General features: G+C 43.2%; 2 protein-coding genes across 8 annotated transcripts; one reads left to right on the forward strand and one right to left on the reverse strand.

Annotated features, from left to right (window-relative positions):
* Window positions 1-13,274, reverse strand: TRIM13 (tripartite motif containing 13). 7 transcript variants are annotated; one of them, XM_027721336.2, is made up of 3 exons: window positions 13,149-13,274; window positions 11,100-11,278; window positions 1-1,179 (listed from the first exon to the last, which is right to left on the reverse strand). In XM_027721336.2, exons 2-3 carry the CDS (start codon window positions 11,241-11,243, stop codon window positions 25-27), a joined length of 1,299 nt encoding a protein of 432 aa, XP_027577137.1. In that variant the 5' UTR covers window positions 11,244-11,278; window positions 13,149-13,274; the 3' UTR covers window positions 1-24. The 7 variants fall into 7 exon arrangements, with proteins under 7 accessions (XP_027577137.1, XP_027577135.1, XP_027577140.1 ...); XM_027721334.2 differs by having other exon boundaries at window positions 13,081-13,274; XM_027721339.2 differs by lacking the exons at window positions 11,100-11,278; window positions 13,149-13,274 and adding an exon at window positions 5,536-5,641.
* A 100-nt stretch (window positions 13,275-13,374) lies between these two features.
* On the forward strand, window positions 13,375-23,726 carry SPRYD7 (SPRY domain containing 7). Its single transcript, XM_027721395.2, has 5 exons — window positions 13,375-13,511; window positions 14,713-14,829; window positions 17,659-17,825; window positions 19,417-19,519; window positions 22,699-23,726. Exons 1-5 carry the CDS (start codon window positions 13,406-13,408, stop codon window positions 22,794-22,796), a joined length of 591 nt encoding a protein of 196 aa, XP_027577196.1. The 5' UTR covers window positions 13,375-13,405; the 3' UTR covers window positions 22,797-23,726.
* The last annotated feature ends 882 nt before the right edge of the window (window positions 23,727-24,608 follow it).

Raw genomic sequence — 24,608 nt, forward strand, 5'->3', positions numbered from 1 at the left:
AGTTCTTATATTTCAGCAGGGACTTCACAACAGTTTATATTTGCACACAAACTCTGCAACATTATCCAGTACAACCAACGTATAGTTTTTACACTTTTCTCTTAAAAGTGAAGCTCCATCTGTCATCTGTTCCCAGTAAAAGACTGCATGATCTGCTATCTCCACGTTATCTGCCAAATAGGACAAGATAATTGTAAAGAAAATAAGACAGTTCAGTATAAATCTGCGCGAAAAGACTGAGGAAATCTTGAATTTGCCAGCATTGTTTTCCTGAGGCAAAGAAAGTTTGTCCACATCAACTAGTTTTATTCCATTCCACTGGCTGGTGTCGAAGCTCTTCATTGTGGGGCTGATGTCCACAGTGGAACAAGGTAAAGGGGTTTCTTTGAGCACCTTGATTTTTTCCCTGAACTCCTGCATCTGTTGCAGAAATACAATGGGTTCAGACACATCTTTGAAGGCCTCTGCAATGTTAAAAGCCATCCGCTGTTCTTGCAGAATTGTGTTCAGTTTATTGATCTCTGGATCATAGGCCTGCATCACTGCAAGCTTCATGGTCTCAAAGTCAGAAAGAATCTCATTTCTCTTCTGCTCCAGCGTGTGCTGCAGCTTCTCAAAGAACTCTTTCACTTTGTCAGAATCTTTGGTCAGCATCTGCAGAGCTTTCCTCTTACTGGTTTCCAAGGTATCCAACCGTGAGAGGGCATCTCCACAACGCCAAGTTTCAAAGCCCTGAAACAGGGTTTCAAAAGCCCGCTTCTCCTGGGAGTAAGCTTCTTCAATGGAACAGAAAACATGCTTTGTGTGGTCACCACGGGTGGCACAAACACCACAGATCAGCTGCATGTCTGTCCGGCAAAAAATGTTAAGGGGTTGTCCGCTGTGCACTTTGCACACAGGCATTTTTGGAGTTACTTTGATTTTGTTGTACTTCTCCACGATACCTTTCAGGGAATAGTTGACCTGCAAGCTGTTGACTCCAGCAACAGGAGTCTCCTTCCTGCATGTGGGGCACTTGAAAGGAGACGGCCTCCAAAGCACGTTCCGCACATTTCCCTCAAGAATTCCTTCCAGACACTTTCTGCAGAAATTGTGGGAACAGGGCAGGACTCGAGGATCATCGAACAGGCTACAGCAAATGGGACAGGTGAGATCTTCCTCTAGGAGTTCCATCATATCCTAGGAAAGAGAAGAAAGATGGTAACAGAACTTACAAAACTTATGTCTCCCTCAGGGAGACTATGCAAAAACCGATCTCCATCTGAGAAACGTCTTGGTGAGAAAAGGATCTGGTTTTTTTCTCCAGTATCCTTAAGACAGAGCCTCAGCTGGGTTTTTGCAGCCAGTCCCCCATAGTTGTGGTATCTGGCCAGCAGATGGCAGGCACAAGAATGGTGCAGTGTTCAAGCAGAACATTTTTTTGCACTTTCAACTAGAAAAACTGGAAAAAAAAAGGCTTGCCAATCCCACCAAGGACTCTGAAAGAAAATAATTCACATACTCATAATAACAGTTCAAGACTTACATCTTTCCTCACTGATACAATACAGAGAAACCGGATTTGCACAAAAGATACCCAGCCAACATGCCCTGCTAAGATTTGATTAGTCCGTACTTGCTTAACTCATCCAAAGTGTCCAGTTTCAAACCCCACGCACTGCTACTGTAGACAATACTAAAAGTGACTGAAAAAGCTCAGTTTCAGTATTTCTGCTGATACAGAATGTCTGATGTGTTTCTTTGCTCTACTTGCAAGGACAAAGGAGAGTCACCACTCACTTTAAAAATTAAGTTTTCTCTTGCTCCTGCAGTATTTTTAAATAACCAAGGGAATGTGTTACTGTTGAGCTATTCAGCATGAAGTTAAAATACTTCAAATAACAGCTGCCAATAATCCTTGATAATTCATCATGAAACAAAACTGTTAACCATTTTTACTCATCTGCAATCACTATTTCCAATTCCATTCTCTCCACCACCAGCATCCATGCCTCAGCAATTTCTTTCTGTGGAGAGGACCTACAGGAAGGTTTATCATGTAATCCTTCCAACTGGAAAGTCTCAGTAAAGGGACCCAGCGCATGCCCTTCCCTTGCCTCTAACCAAAGACAAGTTCTCAGATGCAGACACCTTGTAACTTACAGCACGCTCTTAGAAAACAAAAAGCTAATAAATGCCAAAATGGGTGACAGTTTGTATTAGCCAAAGCTCTCAAACATTTAGTTTTGAGCTATAATTAGAAAGATGCTTCCCCTGCATAAATTCCTTCCATATTATACAGCACGTATTCATACATACGTAATAAAATTCCTTTTATAAATTGAAAGATGTATCACAAAAAAGTGCATCAAATATTGCTGTGACTACAAGGCATGTGTATGAGCTCTTAATCAGTTTTGATGTAAATACTAAAGTTTCTGTCCCCTCAAAGAAATATAAAATAGAAAATGTGGGAGCCAAGAGGAGAGCTTCAAGGGAAGATCCATGCTGCACAGGACAAGAAGAGCAATAAAATCAATACCACTGATCCAAAGAAAGTTCAGTTCACTACAGAGAAGAAAGGCGAGGTCAGTCCTGACTTTCTTTCACAGAAGACCCAATAGTTCCAGTGAGACTTTACAGTAAAGGCCATTCTTGAGAGGCATAAGCAAACCTCCCATGCTTTTCAAGTAAGGAGGAGGGGTTGTCATGACCCAGAAGCGGGCACGATCTTCATCATAAATTCTCATAGGGCTGAACAAAGACACCAGTCCAGTGTCAGGGAACTCTATCCTTTGTTATATAGCCACCTTAACTCCAAGAACTAGCCCACTATTTAGGCGTAGGAGAGTTAGCTAACAAGCTCCCAGTTCTCGCAGTGAAATTCCATAGGGAGTAAGAGGTAGAATACGATTGCCGCACTTGCCGGGACAAAACAAGAAAGGAGAGAATGAGTACGGAAAGTGAAGGGAAAAGATCCCACGTCGGTCCTGCCACCGTAGATAGTCCAGATCCGGGGTCAACAGAAGCTCAGGGCCGATCCACTTCCTTTTACAGTTTCCCTAGTTCAGGTGCCCTTACTTTTCGCGCCACGTGCTACTGTTTGCGCATGCGCAGTGAGCCCTTTCAAGCCCTCCAGGAAATGAGTAAGGAAATGAGGAACTGAGAGGTTGGGGGTCTGTGGTGGTCCAGGAGCCCCCTTTAGTGAGATGCCCGGGACTTGACCCTTCTCTTGCCGCAGGCACACTGAGCCCAAGTCTCCAGGCTGACTTGCAAGTCTGGGAACGAAAGGGAAGTCGGCTCCGAGCAGCGCTGCCCTGCCTCCGTGGGACCCTCCCTTCAAACTGCTGTGACTTTCCTGTCACAGCACAACAGGCAGAATGTTTGAGACAAACATGCTTACATGCTTGTGCCTGGCCCTCCGAAGGGGTATTCTCTGTGCTTGTTAGAAAAAGGAGACTTTGAAAAAGTTGCCAGCTTTCCTACTCAGGACTAAGGTCATCAGGCAGAAGAAGCCACCACCAGGAGGAGGGACAAAGCCCCAGATAAAAGGTCTAATGACTCCATTTACCACTTAAGGTTGTTTCCTGTAAGCCCACAGGTCCCACTCAGAAACCTCATTTTCTGCAAGAAGAATCTGGTTTTGAAGCACCTCTTGATGCTCAAACAAGCAACATTTCTATTCCATCTTCTTCCTACTGCTAAAAATAATGGGATCACAGGAAGATGATGATTTTGTCCATATACTCGAGTCTTCCTCTTCATGAATACCCCTCTCTTTCCAACTTGTAGTCACAGCTTTTAGCCACAACTTTAGCAGCACAAAGATCAGTTTTGCTCATGTGTTAAGAGGATAATAACTACAAAACCAAAACGACACTTCTCCATCTTTTAGTAAATGGAAATTCACAGTGCAGAAAGTATTTGCTCTGGTTCATCTCCTTTACCAGGGAGGATTTTACATCCCAGTTAGGGAACTGGAAAAGCAGCTTTAAATGCCTGACAGCAAGGACTGCAAACCACTGCAGAAAATGCTTACTACAACAGATCCCATCAAAAGTGCAGGACAAACACTGAAGACTTTCGCACTACGAAAAAATACAAAAAACACACACAGAAAGGCTTCATGATCCAAATAAAACTGTCCTGTTGCACTCCAACTCCACTTATCCAATTAAATAATTATGCTTTATAAATATAACCGAATTTCAACACCTTTATACAACATCATTAAAAACACTGGATTAAAAAAAAAAAAAGGCAAGTTTATGAGCTTCCCCCCCCACCCAACAACACCAAAAACACCAAACCAAAAGTAGTGAAGACTTGTACGACTGGTTGGGTCAGATGAACTTCCATCTTCTTTAGGACATACATTTCAGAGAATAAATTGTCTGTGGATTGACACATCCCTTAGCAACCTGGTATTTGTGTGAAGAACTACAGCAACATTTCAACTTCTCCATTGGGAACTTCTCTGTGTAACTTCTGATCCAGGTTTGGACGGCCCTTGTAGCACATAAACCAAAAGCATCTCTGGGTACAAACCCAACAGATGTCATCCATCAGAAAGAGCAATTTGCACAGTTTTATCATTAGGAAAAAGAATGGCAAAACACATCAAACCATAAATGCAAAACCAACCACAGTAGCTTTTTCCCACGCTCCAAAGAGAAATTAATTTAGTATGCTCCTCAGCACAGAAGTCGGGTTTATCAGCCAGCAGCATACTGAAAGCAAAACCAAAATTTCACCAAGCTTCAAACAAAACAGAAAGACAAGTCCTGAATTACAAGTTTCCTGCAATGGCATGTAAAGTGTTATTTCATGGCCAAAAATTTTTCCAGGAGCACCAGGCAGATCCAATGTGTGCAGCCTCTAGAAAGCTAGAGAGGCCTGGAGAAATAAGCAATTTCGGTTCAGTGCAGTTTCAAGAGAGCGAGAAAGGCCTGGAGAAACAAGAGTGCAGCTACAGTCCCACGAACACCGCTTCATCCACAGGGCTTGACAACGTGCCGAGCGCGGGGGCTGCCCGCGCTTACCTCCCCGTGCCTCTGACCAGGCAGAGGTTCCCTCGCTGCTTCTGGTTACACCCCCTCCGATCCCAGCGGGGAATCCCCCTTAACGATGGCGCTCCAGCCGGCCGCCGGCCCTGCTCTCCCTGGGGCTCCCCGCGCTCCGCCGGCACCGCAGCCGGGGGGGGCGGCCCTGGGGGTCCGCCCGCGACCCGCCAAACACAGCGGGGCTCACGGGGGGGCGGCTGCGAGCGGAACCGGCCGCGATCGCGGCGCGGCCCCGGGCCGGGCGCTGCCGCCGCTCTCACAAAGCCGCGGCCTGCGCGCCCCCGGCCGCGCCCGCCCGTCCTGCCTTCCCCGGGCCCCACTACTCACCATGGCCGGCCGGGGTCGCGGACAGCGTGGGGCAGCGGCCGCCTCGGGCCCCCGCCCCGCCCGGCGCCGCTCCCCCTCTTCCGGGCCCGCCGCTCCGCCCGCCCGGCCCCCGCTCCGGCCCCCGGGAGCGATCGGTCGGGAGCTGCTGCCCCGCCGTTCCACCCACCTTGGCCCGCGGCCGCCGATCCAGCCCCGGGGCAGGAGCTGCTGCGGCTCCTTCCCCTTGGCTTGCCCGCGAGCGGCGCGGAAAGCCCCCGGGGCTGCCAGGAGAGGGGGCTGGCGGGGAGATGCCGCTTGCCGAGGCTGCAGCCTGTTCCTCCGCCGAGATATATACGGGTGTCAGATGTTTATTAACTCTCTAATTAGACTTCAGGATGCTTCTCACAGGCACACGTTGCACAGCCTAAGGAAGGGCGCTGCTGGGTGGCAATCCCGCTGAGCATCTTCCACCTCCTGAAAGCACTTATTAAAATAACAATTACTTCAGACAGATTTCCTTATGCGCTTCGTAATAGGACGGAGACTCATTTCTTTTTGCTTTAACGCACTGGTTGTACCATTTCCTGCCGGTGAATCTGTTGGAGAGTAATGTGGCCTGTCAAACCTCTGCAGGTCTTCTGACCAGCCTCAGGGAGAGGGAGCAGGAGGGATCCCACCTCCACCTGGGGAGGACCTTCTAGTTACAGGACTACAAAACTGTGTCTGAAAGTGCTGAAACCGCAGAGAACCTTTTTTATTTGTATCTTTTTTGCAGTCCTTCTGTGAGTTCTCAGTCAATATAACAGGTCTCACATCAAAGCCAAACTGAACTTACTTTCAAGTTGGACTTTGTGAAAGTCTACATCAAAACTGTTCCAAAACGCATGTTCTTTGCCTGCTGCATCCCTTCACTCCCCTACTCTGCACCCACTGCAGTCACATCACTCATCAGCACAGGGGAGAGCATTCCCCTCAATGACTACCCGCACAAGTGACATCACAGGCCAGACTGTACTTCTATCAAATAAAGCTTCCTTGTGCATCTGACATCTTTCTTCTGATTATTTAGGAATCCATATCTTAAAAGCCATTCAATAACATGCCGAGGCTATGCTTCCCCAATTTACTGCAGCCAGAAGAAGAAGATCTCTTCCTCACTTCCCTCCTTGCTGCCTCCACCCAAGCTGGCCTGCCTGCTCAGCTGGACTCACTGGGAACAGTTTGACCAAGGACAAGCATTTTTAAAAATCTCCTTCAGAGTGCTCACACACTTGGGCATTTCACCCACTATCTACTGGAGAACGGCCCCAGGAGGTAGAGTTGCTACACAAAAGCAATCAAGACCTTCAGGCACATTTCAGTGTCCTGCTTATGCCTTCTTAACTGTCCAGCATCTTATTTGCTGTTTATTAAAAGCAAGTAATTCCAGAGAGTTTCTGAAAAGTGATAGCTCAATCCATTCCTCAGCCACCCAAATTGCATTCAAGTTTGCATCCCAATGCTTGCACGCTTATGTTTGCCGAGTAATCCCTTGTCTACACCTTCCTAACAGCCACTTGTATATCAAGAATTCCTGAGTTTTACTAATCTTCTCTGTAATTTTATGGTTAAGGATTAATCATAAGGTTAAAGACTAACAACATGGCATTTTAGATTTCTCATTCATTATTAAGTTCATATATTTCATATATAACTTTTTTCCTGATTTTTTTAAAGTACATTTTATTCTCCATAATTCTTTGGGCTGGTCCTACTCTGTCTCCTGATAAATGAAGAAGGAGCTGTATGAATGTAAGAGCAGACACCTGCCCACCTGGGATATCTCCTCTTCATTAGGTGCACCTATAAAATGGTCTGGGATTTCTTCTGTCAAAGATGAAAGCTTAAACTTCTGGGCAAACACAGCACGGGATTTCTGTGCTTGGTGCACAGAAACACTGTCTAGCCAGCTCCATACTTAAGTGTCCTCCTCTGAACTCTTTGTTGCTTCAATAGCAGCAGTTTCAATAGCAGCTTGTTTATAAGCTTGCATTCCTGCATTTGAGAGCACAGTGTCTTCCCACAGCAGCTTCAAAGGCCATTTGTTGAAACTTCAGAGAAAAGTTCTGGCTGATGGAAAAGAGCATTAGTATATCTGTGGCAGTATTTCCCTATCTAATACAGACACAAACCCAAGCAAAAGCTAAGCTCAAAGGAGAGGCCCAGCTTGAAGGGAAGTGTTAGGATAAATGTCACTTAGCCATGGGAGCGTTGAAAATACAGGGGCAGGAATTTGGAATGAATTATAAAATAGTGTCAACTTCCAGCTTTTCAAGACAAACACCATGTTTGTTGTAAGACAAAGTGATATTGCCTATTGTCATCTTTAAATTACAGAGAACCCAGATCACAGCTCTTCTAGTAAGTGTTGTAACAGGATATTTCTGAGACTGAAGCTCTGTTCAGTCAGCAACTTTAGAGCTGACAGCTCCTGCTCTCCTTGCCTGGACCAGCTTTGCCAGGCTCCACAGATGCTCCACTGAGCTGATTCTACCCACTAAGCCAAGCAGAACGCTATTCCCTTTTCTTTCCCAAGGTGAGTTTTCTGCTGATTCAACGAGTTAAACCAGTTCAGTGCAAGATTAGACAATCATCAGGTCTAACATCAGAGGAGTAGGGAAAAGAGGAACAAGATTTTTCCCTTTCCATGGAAGCAAGCCATTAACGTGACTCAAGCTGTAACAGGTAATTCTACCCTGACAGGCAGATTCTTGCCAGGTTAAGCCAAGATGAGACTGTGCTACTGGCAAAAGCGATCATTCCATCCTTTCCCCTTCCCTTAGTCATGCTTTCCTGATGCCTCCTCTCTGCTGGCTCCAACATTTGTGCAGCCACATGTTAGGCCAGATACAGTTGCCAACAGAGCTGAAAGCTAATCCAGTTTACCAAAAAAAAAAAAAAAGTTTTCAGGAGGATCAATTTTGGCAGCCAGCTGATCCCACGGCCGAACAAACACCAGTGCCAGGATGAGCCAGAAAGAGGGCCTGTTTTGGTGGCAGCCTGCACACACATAAACCAGAAGTGTCCCCACAGGCCATAATTTCCCAAATGCTTCCAGCCAGCTATTGCCAGCGCTACTGCCAAAAGTAACACAGCCTTGCCCTTTGCCCACACCAGCTGCTCGTTCCAGGCCCCAGGTACCTGCTCTGCTGTGCTGGAGAAGAACTGATTGATAAATGTAGCTGGAATTAAAAGCTGCCTTCTCTTTCTCCCAAGTTTGTATTCCCCATCAGTAAGGCACCTCTGAAGCCATGCTACCGAAGACCTGTCAGATTTCAAGTGTCTCCTAGGGTGAAACTCCAAGGAAAGGAGGTGAATTGAGGGAATTTTACAGTCTTATTCTTGGCTGTGAACCTGCCTTTTACTTTCCACTGAAGGAGGCTAAGGCTTCATGTCCTGTTACAGAGGTATCAGAGCACACAGACAGTACACTCCAGTGTCAGGACAGAGACTTCTGGAAGGACGCTGCTTTATTCAGCTGTGCTGGGGGGAGCATACCCTCAATTTGAGGTAGACAATGTAGTTGCTGTAGGTACCTAAAAATGAACATAAATCTGCAAGAGCTTTGATGCCAATAGCAGCACAATAAGAAGACACTGTAAAATAACACAAATAAAGAAACTATTCAAAACAGCTCTGTGTATCAAATACCTTATTAATATATAAACATTTCACAGCTATATCACATCTGACTACCTTTCTTTTCAACAGATACATCTGGACTTCATTAAACATTCCAAATGAGGGATCAGAGAAAGCAATTTCTTGTTATTGTTCCATAAAAGCTACTTTTAATATGTGTTGTAGAAATACCAGGCATTAAAATCCACGAAGGATCATCAGTGATTGAAATTATCAACTACTGTTTTGAGGTCTGAATTTCAGAGACTGCCTTGATATCTGCAGGGTCTCTGGTGACTATTTTAGCAGTAATAAGAAGCTCTCTAGTTTTACTTATGGAACTTTGACCACACAGCTAACTAATATTCAGCACTTTGCCAAATTTTCCTGCAGAGGGGGGTGGAGGGGATCGATGACGATTTCAGTTAGCTCCTTAGCAAAATCTTATTTATTTACAAAGAATGTACAGCCACGTCCCATTTCCTTGCACGCAGAGGAAGCAAATGGGAGGGAGTACTGTGCGGCAGTCCAAGTTTGCTGCTCTAGCCAGGATGCCTGCCCAGAAGCTGTCCCTTGGCTTTTTCTCAGGGCCATACACCACTGCTTCTCCCACTGTCTGCTGGCTCTTGCGTGGTGTTTCCGGTCTCAGACATGCACACAGGCAAACACAGCTGCAACCAATCTGTGCTCTAGCTGCTGCGTTCGCAAGCAGTCCCTAGAAAAGTCTCTCTGACTTTCTCCAAATTGGTGCTTGCTCATACGAGTCAGCTCATCTTAGCACTTGCCTATGTAGCCCTGTACCGTGGGCAGCGGTTTCTAGGTTTTAGCTATCTTATGCCCTGAAAGAACTTAATTGCTCCTTCCTGAACAAAGCATGGCCAGAGTGCCTGTCAGTTTTAATGAGGTTTGTGACCGCCTATAGATCAAAGCTCTGCCCTGGTGGGTTTTGCTTATATTGCATAAAGAGGAAAGGAGAAGTGACCTCCAAAGTAAATAGAACAACAAGGAACCAAACTAATTTTCATATATAATTTCTTCTACGATTTGCCAAGTGTCAGATTAACTGTATAAAACAGAAGACTTCCTACGGAATGTCGATCCTCACAAGAACACATTATAATGAAGATTTCAAAAGTACAAGCACAACCTGTTTTTCATCTGAGACTTTGTCTGTATCATCTTCCAAACCACAGGCCTGACCCTGGGAGTGGAAGGACTGCTTTCAATAAACAAACCTTGATTTTCCAGTCCTGCACCATCATTTACTTCTGTGCAAGCTGCACAGAGACATTACCAAATCTACCCCAGCCCACATAATAACTACTTTTTTTCATTGGTTTTCACAGGTGCAAATGCCTCCACAAAGCTTGTGACAATGGAGAAGCAAGTCCCAGTGGTTTTACTAACAGGGTGAAGAGGAATTATTTTTCTGAGAACTGATTAGTCATGTGGTATTACATTGTTGTATTATGTGCTGCCACAACAGGAGAGAGTTGCCCTCTCTCCCACAAATTTGGCATATCAGAGAACCTTTCTGAAACATACTTGTCTGCAGCCAGTAGATGTACTTTGCAGGGCTAATGAGAGACAGTTGTATTTTGTGAATGAAGCTCTGAGCTAGAGAATAAAACAAGTCAGTGACCATAATTTTCTTTCTGCCTTTGTGAAACGGATGGGAGTGGTTGTATTCCTGTTCTACTAACATGGTTCCCAGACAAAATGTCTCTGCTGCTACTGTTAAAGGAAATAAAGTCAAAATCCTGCAAGCAACAAGCATGTTTAGGCATGCTGAGCACAATTTTGCTTCCAGTATGGGAGGGTCCTAAATACTTGGCCTCCCCAGTGAAAAAATGCACATTCAAGGAAGGCAGAAGCTGAATTAACCCTTGATTACCAAACACAGTTATACTTCTAAATATTGAAGGCCAGATCTTCATTTCCTTGGGGAAGTTCTTTATGCACTGTAAAAATGTTGGTGTTCAAATACACTCTAAACAAGCTGACAAGCACATTTACAAATACAGTACTATCCTGCTGGTATTGCTCACCTCATCCTTCAAGAAAGGCATATGAATAAGCCATGTTTCTTACCAGCTGACCAGCTGACTTTTGCCTTAGTTCCACCACACCACGGTTGTTATCTACTTGATTGTGTCCAGTACCAGAGCCTTCACTCGGGGCACATGTACATCTCTGCTGCTGTTCCTGCACATTGTGACACCAAGCCGTCACCATCTGCTGCCAGGGTGCTCAGGAGCTGGGCTCTGCATCTGGAGGGAGACAGGGAGACGCAGGGATGAGTTGGTCTCCTGAGACTTCCTGCCTGCTGAGCGCACAGGCACTGGAGTCAATGTGCTCCAAAGCAGCACCAGCAACTTTTCTGAGCTGTGGCATGTACTTTGCCCCACAAGTGCTGCAGCCTGCTGACCTGTAAAACCAGCCTCTCAAGTTAAGAAAGCAGCGGAGCAGGAAACTGGCAGGAAGGCATAGCCAGCTACTGCTTCCCAAAGCCTCACGCCCTTGAGTCCAACACGTTTGGCAATACTGACTTCATGTGGCAAGATGTGTTTGTATTCCCAGTGCTCATTTTGGAGAAGAAAGGACTTACTGGGGCACACAGAAAAAATGGGACAGGGAATCATTTGGAGGTTGAGTCTCTTTCTAAATTGGTTTTCCTTTTTGTTTAAAAACTATATTAACATTTGTCATTTAGCATTTACTGTAACAAACCCACAGTGAGTGACAGGCAATAAAAATCCCACAGTGATTTAAATTATGTGAACAACAAACTACCAGTGAGAATTCCGATGCCCTCCATACGAAATAAATAAACATCAGTTTCCACCTAATATTTACTTCTTGGAAGTTCAAGATTAATCCCATTTGGCATATTTTAAGGAAGTGAGTTCTTGACCCCAAGTTTTTATGGGCTGTAACAGTACGTCCAATAAAAGAAAGGAAGTATATATTAAAGCTGCTCTTAAAATCAGATTGATTTTAGGCACAATTTTGAGAAAGACAGCACTTCACCTCATGTTTCAAGTAAAGGAGGTGAGACTGATACAGCCCATCCAGACCAGTAAGATTATTTCTCGCTATGAAGATTTCTTTTAACAAGGGTTTTTGAATATCTGTGTTAACCGCCTGCCCTCCTCAAGGCAGATAACATTGTACCACATGGCTTACATTAGTTGCATCATGCTTTATACTATAGTAAAATGCTAAGGGAGCTTTCTAGGTGAAATGCCACAAAATAATACACCAGCTGAAAATAATGAGAAACAATTTCATTCCAAACTGGTCTGGAGATAAATAAGCTTTCAAATGTAAGTATTGAAAATACCTGCTGTCTGCAAAACATTCTAGATCAGCAGCTCATGGCACAACATTTATTGGATATTTTTCTGTAGAGAAATAAAAATGTGAAGTAGGCACAGGTGGGCTTCTATAGCCATGTTATCAATATTTACTGTGTTTGTTATAGCCCCCGTTCTGAATGCCGTGGGTGACGTAGGGATGCAGAAATGGATGTAGAAATGCTTGAATAATCCAAAGGCCACAAGCTACAGCTTTTTAAATTACATGGCATTCTGCCTCTGTGAAAGGGACACAAATCTGGTCCCAAACTGTGCTTTGCAAAAAAATGCTAAGTGCAACACTAGCACGCTGGCTTTTCACTGGGGCAGTCTTTACAGTACAATTTAACCACGTAAAAAATGAAATACACTCTATCAAAGCTTTTGAACAGATGAGAAAGTCCTCTAGAAGCAAATAGTGCCCAAAACACTCAGGGTTAAAACTCACTACAGCTGGACAGATCTGGAAGGTGAAGAGAAAGGGCAACTCAGAGGTGCACCTGCCAGCACCTGTGCGAACCCTTCACTTCAGGGAGCCCTGTCTCTTTTGACTTTGCTAAGAAAGAATTGAAAAAGGGGGGGGGGGGGGGGGGGGGGGGGCGCAACAGAAATAAGAGAACTAGGATTCTTGTGACTTGGCGCCGGGAATAACTAACCAGTAGATTTCCACGAAGGAGTCCCTTCCCGTGTGTGAACTTCACTGACACGATACCTACCACCTGCCTATCATGATCAGTGTTCCCCGTTTGCATGAACTGTCCCTCATGTACACGTATACACGTACAAACTGCCCTTTAGGAGACTGCGCCGGTCTCCTCACGCCACCGCCACAGCTGCGAAAGAAGAGCAGCAGGCTATCGCCTGCACTCGTTTTCCATTAAATTTTCTCTTCCAGAGGAAAGACGGAGCTTTAAAGCTGGGTTTGCTGCTTTTTAACCCGCACTTCCTTTCCCGCTCCCCTCCCACCATGTTGCGGCGGGGCGGGAAGGGCGGGGCGGCGGCGGCCGTTGCGCCTGCGCGGCGTGGCGGGTGCGGCCGGTCATGGCCGCCTCCGTGTTCTGCTGCTTCTCCTGGTGCCGGGATGGCGGCGCCGGTCACATCCCGCTCAAGGAGATGCCGGCGGTGCACCTGGACACGCAGCGCATGGGTGAGCGCGGCGGGACAGGCCCGGTGCTCGGCGGCGGGCGGCTCCCCGGCGGGCAGGGCCGCAGCCCCGGGGCGCGGCACGGGGTAACCGCTGGGAAAGTCGCTTTTTGGCGACTTGTTTAGCAGGATTTGGCAGTTTTTAGGGAGGAAAAAAAAAAAAAAAAAAAAAGGCAAGCCTCGCTTTGGCTTAAACTGAAGGTGATCAGCACGATGAATTTGTCGGGGTGCGCCTCGGTCTCTGGGGGTGTCCGAGGGGGACAGGCAGCCCGACAAGGGTGGTCCGGGTCAGAGCCGAGGGGACGAGTTCACAGAATCACAGAATCGACCGGGTTGCAAAAGACCTCTGAGATCAAGTCCAAGCTATGACCGAACAGTGCCACGTCCAGTCTTACCTTAAACATCTCCAGGGACGGTGACTCCACTTCCAGTTATGGCAGTGAAGATGCTGAAGGAGCCAGGCCTTGCAGAATCTTGTCCATGCCGCTCGTTTAAACGTTGTCCTTAGGATGAGCTAGCCAGAAAACCATGCCCAGCCTTTGTTGAGGAGAGAAGTGGTCTGGGCCAGCAGCACCACAGCTGGGGAGAGAGCTAAGAGGAATAGATGAGTCCAGTGCTTGAGCACCATTATTAGCAACTGTCTGCCATGTACTCGACCACAGTGCCCAAAGATAAAGTCTTCCAATGGAGAAGGAAAACTCCATTTTTTTCTCTCTGTATTGACAGGCATGTTTTGAATAAAAGGATTATTTCATAGAATGACTAAACACCTTGCAATTCCATCAATCATTTCTATCCAATATGCTTTTCCTTCTTGTTGCAGAATGTTTTTTCTCCGATGTTAGAGACAGAGTACAGGGCTTTGGTCTCACAGTGAACCCTTTCTGACTAAATTGTAAGTTATGCTTCTGATGTGGTTAAGCAAAAGTTGTAATCAGCAGGGTGCTGTAAAGCCCAGGAGGTGAAAATTAGATCAGCGTATAGATTTTAAATAAATAAACCCTAGTGGAAAGATGAACTAGCCTGTAAACAGCCTTCCTTCTCTTACTTCAAAGTGTGGCCCATCATCATAATTCTTACAGACTAATGAAGCTTTTACTTGGGGCAGAAAGAACAAAAACTGTTTTCAATGTTTAGGGCTTTGAGGGCTGCTTCCAGACTTCTAAAAATGTTTTGAAGTTTTGTGGTGTTTGTTTTTCTTGCAGGAACAGATGTTGTCATTGTTAAAAATGGCAGAAGAATATGTGGCACAGGAGGCTGCTTAGCCAATGCACCTTTGCATCAGAACAAGAGCTATTTCGAGTTTAAAATCCAGTCCACAGGTTAGTCAGCAAAAAATATACAACCTTAAACTTGGAAGGTATGTCACACAGCCTGCTGGTGGCCAAATCTCAAATGCTCAACACATGCATCTTTTTAATTTTATCCTTGAACTTGTGAGCATTGGAGAGTGTTATTTCCTTTTATTGTCATGGCATAAAAGGAAATTTATTTTTTTTTAACCACGACTCTGAAATACTAGAAAGAATGGTAAGTATATTACTAAAGTGCAAATACTAAATCCCCACATTGTTTTGTATGCTGTTATATGCATGTTTTTCAGTTGGCGTATTTTAGCAATGTTTTTTGCTAGGTAGATGCTTATGACCCCATAAAACACTGTAGCTGTGAAGTTGTTTTTTTTTAAATAGTGCATTTTATCCAGCATTTTGCAGCTATTTGTCTACCTTCCTTTGCTTTTAACATGCTCCATGTTTGCCCAAGCAAGGGTAACACTCTTTGTGCTACCCTTTGCGCTTCAAATCAAATGTGCAGCACTTGTTCCAACACTGCCTTATCCAGAGGAGCCTTTCAGCACTCTGTTTCTTTTTGCTTTTACTAATGCAGTCAGCCTCACTAGTATAGAGAGCATTGCAGGCTTGCCTGTATTCTAGCATTAAAAATCAGTCTGTATTTTTAAAAACAAGAGGCAGCATGAAAACGAAGCTGTTCTCTCCCTAACTATGTAGTGGGAGGGAAGAAAAAGAGAAATGTTAGTCCAGAGACAGGCCTTTTGATACCAGCTAGAGCTTGATGATGACATGTTTTGAGTAAGCGTTGTTAACATTCAGTTGGGATTAGGGTGCAGGCAGCATGAACACAAGTCTGTCCACAACAACTTGCAATCAAATGAGTTGTTTAGTGTTAAGCTACATGTAACCCCATATCAGTATTAACTTGGCAATTTTTATATCCTTTATGTCAGGGGAAGAATCCATTGCAGCTGTTGTTCATATATGGTCTTTATTCACACAGATACAGTATCCATGTTCTTACACTTGAGAAACACGGGCAATAAACTCTCCTGGTCACTGTGAGCCATGTCTCATCTATTCCTGTGCCCCAAGGCAGGAGAACTGTAGGTGACTTAATGAAAATCTTTGATTTCCAGAAATGTCCCTGAATCTACTAGGGATTATCTGTGGAGTCACTCTGACTACTGGAAAATTTTCGAAGGATAATCACACTCTTGTCCTTTTCATTCTGGGCATATAAGTGTTAGAATAAATTGTTCTGCAATTTTTGTCTTTTTAAATTAATTTTCTTACATTTTTGCTTCATTTTAGTCTTCTGTAGATTAAACAGTTCCGGTTTGTTGGTTTTTTTTGTTGTCGTCTTCTAGATGAAATTTTTACGCTTTTGAGTGGTTTTGTTGTTTCTTCTGCAATATCTCTAATTGCCCTAATTTGTCTTGAGATATGATGCTTAAAATGGATGCTCTGCTCCAGCTGCAGCAGCAGTAGATGTCCTTGATCTGCTATACATACAATACGTCTGCTTTACATATGCCACACATCCAGTTTTTCATGGCGGTAGGGCCCAGACTCATGCTCAGCACATGCTCTGTGATAACCCCCAAACCATATTCTGTGAACTGGTTGCCAAGCCACTGCCGTATTTGTGCCACTTACTGTTCCTACTTACCTGCTCTTCTTCGTAATTCATAAAAAGCTGATGCACTTCCCTTATTTCAGGCCTCTTAACCACTTTGTCAGGATCATTTTAAATTTGAGGGTCCTCTGAAGAGCTTGAAGTCCTGTCAGATTGGGATTGGCAGCATCCTTAATAAGCACATCATTATGTTATCCAAGTAATTGATGTGAATACACAACAGTATCTGACCTTGTGCATTCAATGCAAAACCTCAAACCCCACTTGAGTCATCATTTTTGATTTGACAGGGTGCTACTGATGAGTAATCCTGGAATAGTTTTCTAACCACTCGTGCCTTTATATTGCTGTGACTGTCTAGACCATATTTTTGTCATTTGACTATTTCAGTGTTGTATGAGTTTCAAAAACATTACCAAATTGAGATCTATCATACTTTCTAACACTTTCTTCTTTTTCTATAAGACTGGTCTAGCTAGCTAGCTGCAGTTTTCTGGATCCTTCTTTTTCAGGATACATACCACCCTTGTGGCCACCTTGTACTGGGTCTGGCCAGGATGGAGTTAATTTTCTTCATAGCAGCTGCTGTGGTGCTGTGTTCTAGATCTGTGACCAAAACAATGCTGATAACACACTAGCTATTGCTGAGCAGTGTTTGCACAGCATCAAGGCTGTTTCTCTCTGTTTCTCACCCTGTCCCTCCAGTGAATAAGATTAGGATTGCACAAGAGGTTGAGAGGGGACATAAGTAGGCTGATGACCCAAACTAACCAAAGAGATATTCCATCCCAGGTACTGTCATGCTCAGATAAAAATGGGAGAGAAGGGAATTTAGGGAGGCTAGCCATCTTTTGCTTGGGAATTGGCCGGGCATCAGTTTACCCATGGGAGGTAGTGAGTGATTGCCATAGCATTGCTTTGTTTTGATTTCTTTTTCTTCTGCTTATTAAACAGTTTTTATCTTTAGCCATAAATTTTCTCACTTTTACTCTTCCCTTCCTCTTCCTTCGTTCCACCGGGGCCTGTGGGGAGAAAGGAATGACTGGCTGGGTGGTGCTTAGCTGCCTACCAGAGCTAACCCACAACAGTTCTGGTATTTCCAGGAGATACTTACTGGTAGTACCATCATGCTGGTTAAATTCTTTATGGTGTCCTGCTTCAATCAGACAGTCTTCAAAAGGATTTTGTTTTTTCCTTATCGTGTTAATGTCACATTTTAGGGATTTGGGGTATTGGAGTTGCAACCCAGAAAGCAAACTTGAATCAAATTCCACTTGGTCGGGATGTCCACAGCCTGGTGATGAGAAATGATGGAGCTCTCTACTATAACAATGAGGAGAAAAATAGGCTACCAGCAAACAACCTTCCTCAGGAGGGCGATGTGGTGGTGAGTTTCTTAAGGCTTTGTTACTTCCTCAGCTGCTACTAAATGCCTCTTATTTACAGCTCTGTGGTCATACTGACTGTTTCAGTCAAACTGTTCAGCTTGCATCTCTCTGTTTGGAAAGTGCCGATATAAACTCCCGTTGTCTTTGAGTGGGGCAGCTGCCTGGATATTGGTGGACTTCACTGATTGATGTGTTGGTATTGATATTTTCTGAATGAGGGATGGACTTGACCAGAGTTTGAGAAGTAGCCTTTAATGCTCATTTGCAGTATCTACCTGACAGATGACTCCCATCACAAGGATCCTGTAGTGTTTGAGACGGGACCTCCCTGGACAAGTACTGTGCTGGAATGCATTACATGGCTATGCACCATGCCCAGCTGAACTCATAGCTAACTGGTTAATGATTAGAAGGACAGAGCAGAGATGGGTCCTGGATGATAAATTACTTGTTTTTTTTAGCTAAACTTTTGTAGGGATAAAAGAGATATTAAGTGGGGAGGATGGTAATGTTCAGTGGGAAAATTATTAAAAATGAGGGAAAATGGAGAATCCTTTTTTTTTTGTACCTTACTATTAAAAAAAAATCTTAAAGTGACTATTTTCAAAAGTACATGGGAGCAATGCAGTGAAGTTTAGACCATTTATCACCACTACTTTTTTGTGCTGTGTAGCCTTGCCTCTATGTAGCAATGGTTAGAAATGTCATCTTTAGAAACCCCAAACAGCTAAGGTTGACATCTCCATGCTTTACCCTCAGACACTATACTGTTCTTTTAATCCCCTTCTGAAATTGTTTTTTGGAGGGTTGCGTACTGCTTCAGGGTTTGGTCAACTTGTGTAGCTTCAACTAATCACAGAAAAGTAGCTGATGTGTTACTGCTAACTCCCCAGTTTCCATAAATTTCAATTTATTTTATTTATAATTTATTTTCTGTCACGAAAATAGATTTCTGAAGTTCTGAATGACAGCACAAATTGTCACACTCAGCCATACCAAAGCAGTGAGAAAAATCCTTTAGCTAACAGATAAGTAAGTTATTACCTTGTTAGTGTTTGCATGCTGCTCTGTAGTCAGCATATTTATAGGGTTGTGTATGAAAACAAGGTCTGTTGCTGCCAGCAGAGTAAATGATCTGAGAGATGTTTCTATATGGAAGCATGGAAAGATAAACTTGACTCATAGCATCACTATTTCTTAAAGTTATTTCCATGAGAAGATATAAACAAGAAGACTGCAAACTGCCTAATATTCAAAATCATTGAAAATCTTGTGTTTCTCTAACATGATGAAGAACACTTTAGAAATGTGTTTTGTAAACCTAGTAAGATGCAATGTGCAGTGTGCAGTACTGTGCTGCCTCCAAATTGAATGGGCGTTAAGGAATCCCGAGTATTTGAAAATACAAATGTTATAAGTCATTTATTAACTTCTAATTGTTTGCAGGAATGAAGTGAGATTTTCTAGGATGCTGTGGCTTTCATAGCGGTGTTAAGATTTACCTGTGGCTAAGATAGCTAAATTAAGTAGCAGTCTTATGCATATAAACTTGTTGATGCTTTTTTTTTGTTCATTTTCTTTATTTTGTAGGGCATTACATATGACCATGTAGAATTAAATGTATATTTAAATGGGAAGAACATGCATTGTCCAGCTTCAGGAATCAGGGGAACTGTCTATCCAGTGGTCTATGGTAAGTCAGAGATTTTCAAACTGTTTCACAGTATGGACAGTATTCTGTCTTCTGAGCCATGTCTTCTTCTCACTTCAGTGGAACACACACATCAGTTGTTTATTCTTGGCAATGACAGCAATTAATTATATGAAAATGCAAACCTAGGAAATTAGAAAAGTATATTTGCACCTCATTCTTAATGCTGCTTAATAGGAAAAAAAGCACTGCTTAATAGGGAAAAAAGCACTTAGAGTGTCCACATTCAGCAAGCTGGGGAGTTGCTGCACTCAGTCTAAAAGTTGCCAGGTAAAAAAACTGTGAAGTGGATTTAAAAAAAAAGAAAAACAACAAATTTGAACTAATATAGACTTGTGGTCTAATCTGATTTATCTCTGAAGCTTGTCATTTGTCCCTTTTAATTTCACATACTTTATAAATGCATTCAGTGTTACACAGGAATAGAATTGCTGGTTGTATTTTCTTACAACAGTAATAACTTTAATGTAGTGCTGGTGCAGCGGCTTGCTGTGTGGCGGTGCAGCTCTTTGCTGCTACACCAAATTGATGCCCAGTTTTGAAATCCACCAATTAGTGAGCAACTTATGGTAGCTGTTTTGCAAGCAACCATGAATATAACACAGCAATTTAGAACAGGAAACAAATACCATATCCAATTAATCACTGCCTAGGCACTTTAAAAAAAATTATAAATGATGGAAGCTGGAATTTGGCGAAGTCATATTAAAATTTTACTCTTCCAGAAGCTGGTGGTGATTTTGTAGTTCCCAAGCAGTCAGAATTTAACATCTCACCTGGAAGGCAGCACTTCCCTTAGCTCAGTGCATAATCAGTGCTACACTCCGGGTTGACATGTAAGTTACAGAAACTGATAATTGCTCACCATGTTCCCTCTATTACACCTACAGCCATGACAGAGTTACAGAATGGGTCAGGTTGGAAGGGATCACTGGAGGTCGTCTGATCCAGCCTCTCTGCTCAGTAGGGTCCCCTAGAGCACATTACTCAGGATTGTGTCCAGACGGTTCTTGAATATCTTCAGTGAGGGAGACTCCACAATCTCTCTGGGCAACCTGTTCCAGTGCTCAGTCACCCACACAGTAAAGTTCTTCCTCATGTCCAGGTGGAACTTCCTCTGCATCAGTTTCTTCTTGTCTCTTCTCCTATTGCTTGGCACCACTGAGAAAAGCCTGGCTCCATCCTCCTGGCACCCTCCCTTCAAATACTTACAGACATTGATGAGGTCCTCTTAGTTGTCTCTTCCTGAGGCTGAACAGGCCCAGCTCCCTCAGCCTTTCCTTGTAAGAGAGACACTCCAGGCCCTTAATCCTCTTCATAGGCCTCTGCTGGACCCACTCCAGGAGCTGCATCTTCAGTTTATCTTTATTCCTGTGTGAGTTTCATCTAAGTAGTAACCTCTTCCAAAATAATTTTGTTATTGAGATACCATTAGCTATGTGCTGGGGATAATTTTTTAATTTCACGGTGCCTTTCTAATGAACTGTTGGCATGTTCCCATTTACATCTTGATACATTTGTAATGCTGAATTTTTTGAACAGGAAGAAAATACTCCAGATGCACTGTAGAGCCTTTGAAGTCTATAAATGTAGCTGACAAATTATATATTTCCAAGCCATTAGAGTGGAAATTGTTTTATGTGGTCATGTTGTGATGTTTTCTTAAGCCACGCGATGGCGCTGCTAAAATGCTGTGGCAGCTCTGCAGGATCTCCTTGTGCAAAATCTTCATGAGCAGCAGGAGAGTTGCTGTGTTGCAACTGATTATTGCATCTTCCCTGTATTTTGGTAGGGGTGTTACACAGCATGAAGAATGAAGGTTGCTTTCAGAAAACATTTGGTAGTATGTAGGTTTAGCCTGCTGTAAACTTTTTTTCCTCAGACTAAGGAAGTTCCATGCCTGGGGAATACAGTGACCTTTAATTGCCAGACTCTTATTATCATCTTCCACAAGTGGACATAATTTCATCATCATTATCATATGTCCTACGTATAGCTCTAACAACTGAAGCCTGCAGATTGCCTTTGTGCAGTACTTACTTTAACTATAAATGTCCTTAATTTAATGTGAATGAACAACTTCTAGTCACGTGAAAGGATTTGGCCATAGAGAAGCATTTACCCTATTCAGACCAGAGCTATAAATACGTTTTTAAAAGAAACATGGTAGATCAGGCAATGTAAAACAGAAAAATGGACTTAAAGGTTATGCTGCTGTACCTCAGGCACTTTCATGGAAGCAAGATGCCAACACTGTGTAAGTACTACAGAACTGTACAAATATACTGATATGAATTTTAACTGAGCCTAGGAGGGAATAATTCTGACTTTGGCTCTGAGATAGCTAAATTCCAAAATATAGAGATGAAGCTTTTCTGCTTTGAACTAATGTTGCTAGTGTGCCAGGTTCATCTCAGAAGTTGTCTTTGAAAGGGATCTAGCTTTTCTGACTATTTCAGTTTGCTGTTGAAATACAGCAAAGCTTTGCTCTGAAAATTCTCATCCGCTTCTTTTTTATATTCTACGTTGAAAGTAATGTTGCAGATAGATAGATTTTGCAGGGGGTCCAAAGCTAGGAGAAGTTTTGTAAAAAAACATTAACTTCCAGCTTTTAAGAAGCAGTTGAAGAAGCTCTCTTTGGATCACATGTTAAAACAGATGGTCTAACACCAACCACTGCAGACATCTGAAACCTTGTAAACCTCCAAAAACCCCACTGTAGACAGCTGAAACTCCAGCGGAATCAGGAAGTGGACAGAAAAATATGCACCTGATGAGATGACATCCCTGCAGCATGTATTTGGTAGTGTCCTTACTCTGTAGACTTCTGGAGAAATAGAGTAGAAAATCTGGAGAGAGTAGCCTGAAGTCCTGCTAACACTCCCAGTGAAATCAGACATAGCGTTCTTGTTGGCTTCACCAAGGACCATTACAGACTAAAGTAAACAACAGAAAAAAGAGATGGTTTGCTCTCCTGGGATATGTGTAGGGTTCTAGCAAATTCATTGAAGAGATTTCTTTCAGTTGTACATGTGTAATGAATGTATTGAAGAAATTCTCTGTGGTTTGAGCATTGGATACAATCTAATAAGATGGTGTAATAGAGGATCAAACTGTAAGTGTTCCTTCTCTAATTCCTTCTTTTTGGTTCTTTTCTGCAGTTGATGACAGTGCCATTCTGGATTGTCAGTTCAGTGAATTTTATCATACACCTCCACCAGGGTTTGAGAAGATCCTCTTTGAGCAGCAAATCTTCTGAATGTCTTCATACTGAAAATTTGCACCCTGCACTGTTACAAAAGCTTTGTCATCTTAAAGCTCCACTTTACTTTCTGGAAACATATCTGTATTTTTAGTAAATATTTGTGACTGTTGTCTGCAGAATAAATATGTTAACTGCAACACCAGGTAAATGTGTTGCAAATGTGAGTTTGCTGGCAATGTTTCGTGATTGAAAATGAGTGTTTTGGGGCAGGGTTTTTCTCCGATTTGTACTTGATGCATAAGGATACTAAGGGATATTACTGTCGTCAGTTATTACATTCAGTATTTTGAATGAACTGGAGCTCTGTAAGACAAATAGTTCTTATGCATATGATAGCTACGGAGATGTATAGTTCTCATGATTCTTTTTTCCGCCAACTTTTTTCTCACAGAAATTATGTAATTTGTTTAAAGGACACACTGTGTTTCTAGCCTGTGATCTGGAGTGTCCCAGTTGTGCATAATGACTAATAATACAATGGCATAACTAGCAGCTAGATACTTTTGTTTTGCAAGGTATAGATTAATCCGTTCCCTCAATCTTAGACCAGCAAATACAAGTTACCTATTTCTCCTAGCTTTTAATTTGCTTTTATTCTGACAAAAAAAAATTAGAATATTTTCTAGTAATACTTTTTTGTTGAACCTTAGAAAGTAAACCTAAACACTACCTGTGTTTTTGAGGACCACCATGCTGTGGTTACTCTGGTAGGAGAGTATAAGTACAGATCAACTCAACTTGGGTATGCAAAGAGCCAGGTGAAGGGTATGAGATGTTATGGTGAAGCCTTACATCTAAACTGTAAATTAGATTATTCTCTTCTGGAATAGCATATTTAATTTCTTCGTGAATCATTTATAAATGGCTAAGACATTGTTCTAAAATGTGATGCCCTTGAATATACATTGTGAGATGCTTTTCTTCCGCTCTTGTCATGTTTAATATACTTCCTAAAAGAATTTTTATTGTAAAAAAAAAAAAAAAAATCTTCATACTGAATGTTTGTGTTTTGGTTTTGGCTCTTCCTGGGTTAATGCATTTGCATAAATAATTTTATTTAAATATTTTTTAAAATTACCTTATTCTGAAATTTTCAAATACAAACAGCTTTCTCAAAGCCTTTCACCTTAGGATTTACTGCATCTGTTCTTAATTCTGTGGCCCATGTTCTCCTTCCTTTTAGCCTTGCTGTCACATGACAGTGTTGAGTAGAACTTTTCAGCCTGAAAGGAATGATGCCCTTGTCAGCATTATGATAAAAAGCTCAGGAGATTAGGCTGCAGTTTTATCACTCCCCTTGAAATCTACTCAAATCAGAGTAGAGAATGAGAAATAAAACCTAAATCCTAAAACACCTTCCCCCTACCCCTCCCTTCTTCCTAGGCTTAAATTTATTCCCTATTTGCTCTACCTCCAGCAGCACAGAGGGACGGGGAATGGAGGCTGTGGTCAGACATGTCTCTGCTGCTCCTTCCTTCTCATGGAGAGGACTCCTCATACTCTTCCCATGCACCAGCGTGGGTCCCTCCCATGGGAGACAGTTCTCGACAAACTTCTCCAACGTGAGTCCTTCCCATGGGCTGCAGTTCTTCATGAACTGCTGCAGTGTGAGTACCTTCCACAGGGTACAGTCCTTCAGGAGCAGGCTGCTCCAGCACTGGGTCCATAGGCCCTGCCAGGAGCTTGTTCTGGGTCATAGCCTCCTTTGGGCACCGACCTGCTCCACAGCGGGCTTCTCCACAGGCTGCAGGTGGATCTCTTCTCCACCATGGACCCCCATGGACTGCAGGGGCACAGCTGCCTCAC

This window comes from Pipra filicauda, unplaced genomic scaffold (assembly GCF_003945595.2).
Source record: "Pipra filicauda isolate LSUMZ 115617 unplaced genomic scaffold, ASM394559v2 scaffold28_size6257848_pilon, whole genome shotgun sequence".
In the NCBI taxonomy this organism is placed as follows: domain Eukaryota; kingdom Metazoa; phylum Chordata; class Aves; order Passeriformes; family Pipridae; genus Pipra; species Pipra filicauda.